This window comes from Coffea arabica, chromosome 8e, assembly GCF_036785885.1.
Source record: "Coffea arabica cultivar ET-39 chromosome 8e, Coffea Arabica ET-39 HiFi, whole genome shotgun sequence".
NCBI classification, from domain to species: domain Eukaryota; kingdom Viridiplantae; phylum Streptophyta; class Magnoliopsida; order Gentianales; family Rubiaceae; genus Coffea; species Coffea arabica.
Window position 1 is genome coordinate 8257983 of NC_092324.1, and position 4731 is coordinate 8262713.

Sequence of the window (4731 nt, forward strand, 5' to 3'; positions counted from 1 at the left end):
TCCATTACTCATTTTAACCAACCTAAATCCGCCCAAATCACTAATTTTGACACCTCTATTAATATGTAACATTGCTTTATCTAACAGGGAAGACTAATCTGACTCAGGCGATTTAGAAGCCAACAAAGTGATTCAATATTACAGTCCAAATGCTATTTATTTGACTTAAAATCAACTCAATTGTCCAGGAAGATTTTGACTTGTCTTCAGTTGCCAGTGGTAAATAGTTTGTTATCAATTAGATTCTTTAACAAAATTGGATTTTGACCCACTCATTTTTCTTCCAAACTAAGAACTCTGCCCTCCCAAATCTTTTATACATCTCTAAATTTTGCCCCTTACGTCTTTAATTCTTGTGTTTGCCCTACCAAATCCAATTTATATTAGAGAGGACAAAGCACATTAATTCAGCTGCCTCATGAATTCCAACATGAAATTACACACTCTTTTCACGTATTCGAAGTTTACTTACATAAAAAATTGTGAAATTTACACTAATCGGTTTAAACTGGACAGAATTCAATTCGTGAGGTCGTGATCCTAGAAAATCCAATCCCTTAGCGATAGAATTTACCATAGAGATGATTTAAGATGTAGCATGTGTTTACTTTTTCTACCCTGCAAAGAATGCAAGTTTTACTTGCATTCTCTTTGTGCAGTTAAAACTGCTCGGTAGGTAACATCTAAAGCCCACCATCATCCTCTTGCTTTCCTTAGTACAAAACCTCAAGAAATTTTTTGTTTTTGTTTTTGGAAGAGTTGTAAAGAGCGGTGTGAGAAATTTTTTTTTTTTTTTTCAATTGTGCAAAGTGCGAAACCTGATTTCGTCTCAAATTCGATCCATTCTGACCAACTAGAATCAAACATGACTGCCATTGTGACCCACTCCTCACAAAGTCTCGAATCAAATACATGCCAGACGAAGATAGTGTTCAACGAAAGCCATTCTTCAAACAAACATTTGCGTTGCGGTGGATTAAACCATTAGCACGTGGAATTTAGCTCGCCATTTTTTTGTCACAAAATTGGTATCAAAGGAATAACAAATCGACACCAAATATTGCCACCATTGGTGCTTGGCACGGTTCAACACAGGTATTGGATTTGGGCATTACAAGATACTTCACAGAAGGTTAAGACTAGAGTTGCACACAAGTCGAACTGCTCACGAGCAGCTCGAGTTAAAACTTAACTCGAATTTTGTTAACATCGAACTCGAGTCAAATTCGAACTGACCAAGTCAAACTCGAACTCAAAAATATTCAGATCTTTAACTCACGAGCCGACTCAATTATATATATGTGTGTGTGTGTGTTATTTTTTATTTTAATAGTGAAATTATATATATATATATCTCTAATATTTTATTATTTGTTAAAAATAACTATTTTATTTATTTTTTAAAAAATAAAATAATTTTTTTAAAGTTCGAACTTGAGCTTGATTCGACACGAATTTGAGTTGAGCTCGAACTTGAGCTCGATAAAATTAAATCAAGATTCAACTCGATTCAACTCATTTGTAACCCTAGTTAAAACACCTCACAGTTAATGAAAAGCAAGAACTACAAAGGAGAAGAAAAGGGTGTGTGTGTAGATATTAATCCTCATTGTGACGTCTCTCTTCTTTTCTTTTCTTATGCGCTTCTTTTATCTCCTCTATGCAACACTAAGAAATAGTTTAGAGACATATACATACATACATGTTCTTTTAAACATGAGGCACGAAGTAGGTTGGTTTCATGCGTTCATATTTTCTTAAAATGTTACTTGCAAATGAGGATCCAGAAACATGTGTGAATCCAATGTCCAAGTCTGCGAAAGTTCCTAGTATCCTAGTTTTAGAAATAAAAATTTTGATGCCTAGACAAGCACCATTATTTATGTTTACAGTGACAAACAGTTATGTACAAATTGAGCATTTCAAGAGGCCAAGAAATGAGAAATTAACAATGAGTGATATGGTGAGCATATTCATTCATCTAAAAAGAAAACTGAAAAGAGATTTTAGTGGTTAAATTATAGCATCCAAATCATTTTCAATTTAATTGTCAAACTAGCCTGCTCATGTACATACAGTTAAGAGTTAAACCACAATCACTGGCAAAAATAGCATGAACCTCCCAACTACAACATGGCAGGAATGTGCTTTTTCTTGCTTGCCGAATTAGTTTGGAACTACAGCAAAAGGCAAACGCTATTTGCTAATTCCATCAGTTGCTGCTGTCTTCAGCTTGATTTACCCTTATAATGTAGACCTGCATGCCCAGTCAGTTAATCATGAATACAGGACAAGACATACAAATCTCAGCTGGAATTGGTAAGAATTAAACATACAAAAAATTTTAACATGGTCATGATTGCTAGTTTCACCACATGTACCAAGCTACCAACTTATAAGGGTGTAAATAAGTCTAATCAAACCAAATACAATAGTATTCCAGCTTGTTTGATTATTTTAACAAACTTGAAATTTTGTTTAAGTTTGACCTGTTTATTTGCCGAACCAAGTTTCAACGAGCTTTCTATCAAAATTGAAAGTTATTGAACATGAAATGCTATTCAAGTTTGGTTTAACTTGTTAGCGAACCAAGCTCAAATAAGCTCGTACCAAGCCAAACTCGATTCAAGTATCGAATAGTTTGATTCATCTTTCAACCGTACCAGCTTGTGGCAAAAAAGAAGAGTAATGAGCAATAGGAATTCCTATGATGTTGTCGTAAGTCCATGCGATTTACATGCAATATCATAACATCAGAAAATTTCACTTTTTATTAAACATTTGAGCTTTGCTTGGATGTCACTTTGTCATGCTACAATGTATTCAAGTCATCACATACCTGAGCCCCAAGATTGAAAGAAATGTACCTTAAACTTTGTAGGCTCAATTAATTGGAAAACCAGGGCATTCCCATCAACCAATTCATGTTCAATGGAGAAACCCCTCCATCCACCACTAAGCCCGGTTTTCACAGCGAGGTACTTGGTGGGATACTCCTCTTCTTGCTCATCAACCAAGGTAACAGTTTCATCACGCTTTGGAAGGTATGTCTTGGAAAATCGGACTGGAAGTCCCTGTTAGGATTAAACCAAGTTAATCTTTTCCTCAATTATTGATGCATCACCATGGACTAATTGCAATTAGATAATTCTGGTTTTCAAACTTACCAGCCAAAAACCACCGGTAACATGTGATTGAAGCATAGGCTTAACAAAGCTTGGGATTTTAGGATCTAAACCTGATTGTAACACCTCTGCTCTCTCTTGAGCATACTCTCTATCTTCATCTGAAGCATAAACTCTATTTGACAAATCCCTTCGCGAATAGCGATAGCTGAGCATCCAAAGGCAATATAGGATCAGCAATCAATAAATGAGGTTTATATTAGTATGTAATACTACTTAGTAAATCACAGAATTTAAGAATTCAGGGAAGCTGTGGTCAAAAACTCAAACCTTCTAGGCCTTCCCAAAGGTTCAATTGGAACCTGCCAAAGAACCAAATAGCTACATTATTGATGCAAGCTCTCTAGCATTACTACAGTGATCGCAAATTCACAACAGAGCATCCTGGAAAATATGGAAGACTTCGTCTATCAAAGTGCCTTGAGACACTTCTCTTTTTGCACAACTGGAAAAGCAAATAAATCTTACAAAATGGCACCAAAACATCGGATATATTATACTAATACCAATGATAACTTTGAGAGACAAATGGCTCGTTCAACCACAAAATTGGCACCTATTCCAGAATATATACTAAGGATGGTGTTTAACATTGTTTGTGGCTGTTTCTGATTAATTGAACGACGGAAAAATTAGCCTCCTTGTAGTTAGAGGGAGGTTTATCAATGTGAAATCTATCACAGAACAAGTAGAAATGGGAAGAATCCACATATCAAATCACTCTTACCAATGACACTGAAAATCAAATAATTTATTTAACACTTACAAGTAAGACCAATTTCAAGTTTTTAACATGGAAGAAAATGGTAGATTCCATCAATGAAAGCACATTAAGCACTAATTCTTCTAGCAAATTCGAAAATAAAAATCACTCTTACAAATATGACACTGAAAAATCAAATAAATGAACAGTGATGACAACAATAACATCCACAGACAAGTACTTTGTTAATCCACAAGATCAGCATTTACTCCAGAAAAGTATTACTATAATCACATTTTAAATTGTTTTATAACCATTCATGATTAGTTCAAATGGAGGAAAAACCAAACCTCCTTGTAGTTAGGGGGAGGCTTATCTGCCACGCGACTAGACCGTCGGATGGTAGAAGGGTCCACAGGCTGTCGAGCCACCTTCGGCTTCACCTTCTTCATCTGTTTGCAATCGCGAATAAGTATCAAAAGAGAAAAAACAAAAAAAAAAACCCATTACTCGGATTAAGAAAACGATCAAGAAAAATGGATGGATAGAGGACAGAGAGAGGAGAAATACAGGAGAGGACTTGGGGCTAATGGTGGAGTGGAGGGCTTGAGAGAGCTTGGTGAGATTGAGCTGCTCCAGTTTCTTCTTGTTCTGCTCCAATCTCTCATGCCGCCTTTCCTCGTACGCTAAAGCACCCTTCTTTGACACCACCATTCTTGATCTCTGCCTTGAACAACGATCTTGATGGATGGATAGGAAGGAAGATGAAGGGGTGGAGACAAAGAGGAAGGGCGGAAAGGAGACGTTTGAATTTTGTGAGTCGACACAGAAGATTTTGAATTT

At 36.0% G+C, this 4731-nt stretch overlaps 1 protein-coding gene across 1 annotated transcript; it reads right to left on the reverse strand.

Moving 5' to 3' along the window:
* Positions 1-1945: 1945 nt before the first annotated feature.
* LOC113704375 (B3 domain-containing protein At3g19184-like) lies at positions 1946-4731 on the reverse strand. Its single transcript, XM_027226254.2, has 6 exons — positions 4459-4731; positions 4239-4340; positions 3456-3487; positions 3168-3333; positions 2868-3074; positions 1946-2257 (listed from the first exon to the last, which is right to left on the reverse strand). Exons 1-6 carry the CDS (start codon positions 4600-4602, stop codon positions 2213-2215), a joined length of 696 nt encoding a protein of 231 aa, XP_027082055.1. The 5' UTR covers positions 4603-4731; the 3' UTR covers positions 1946-2212.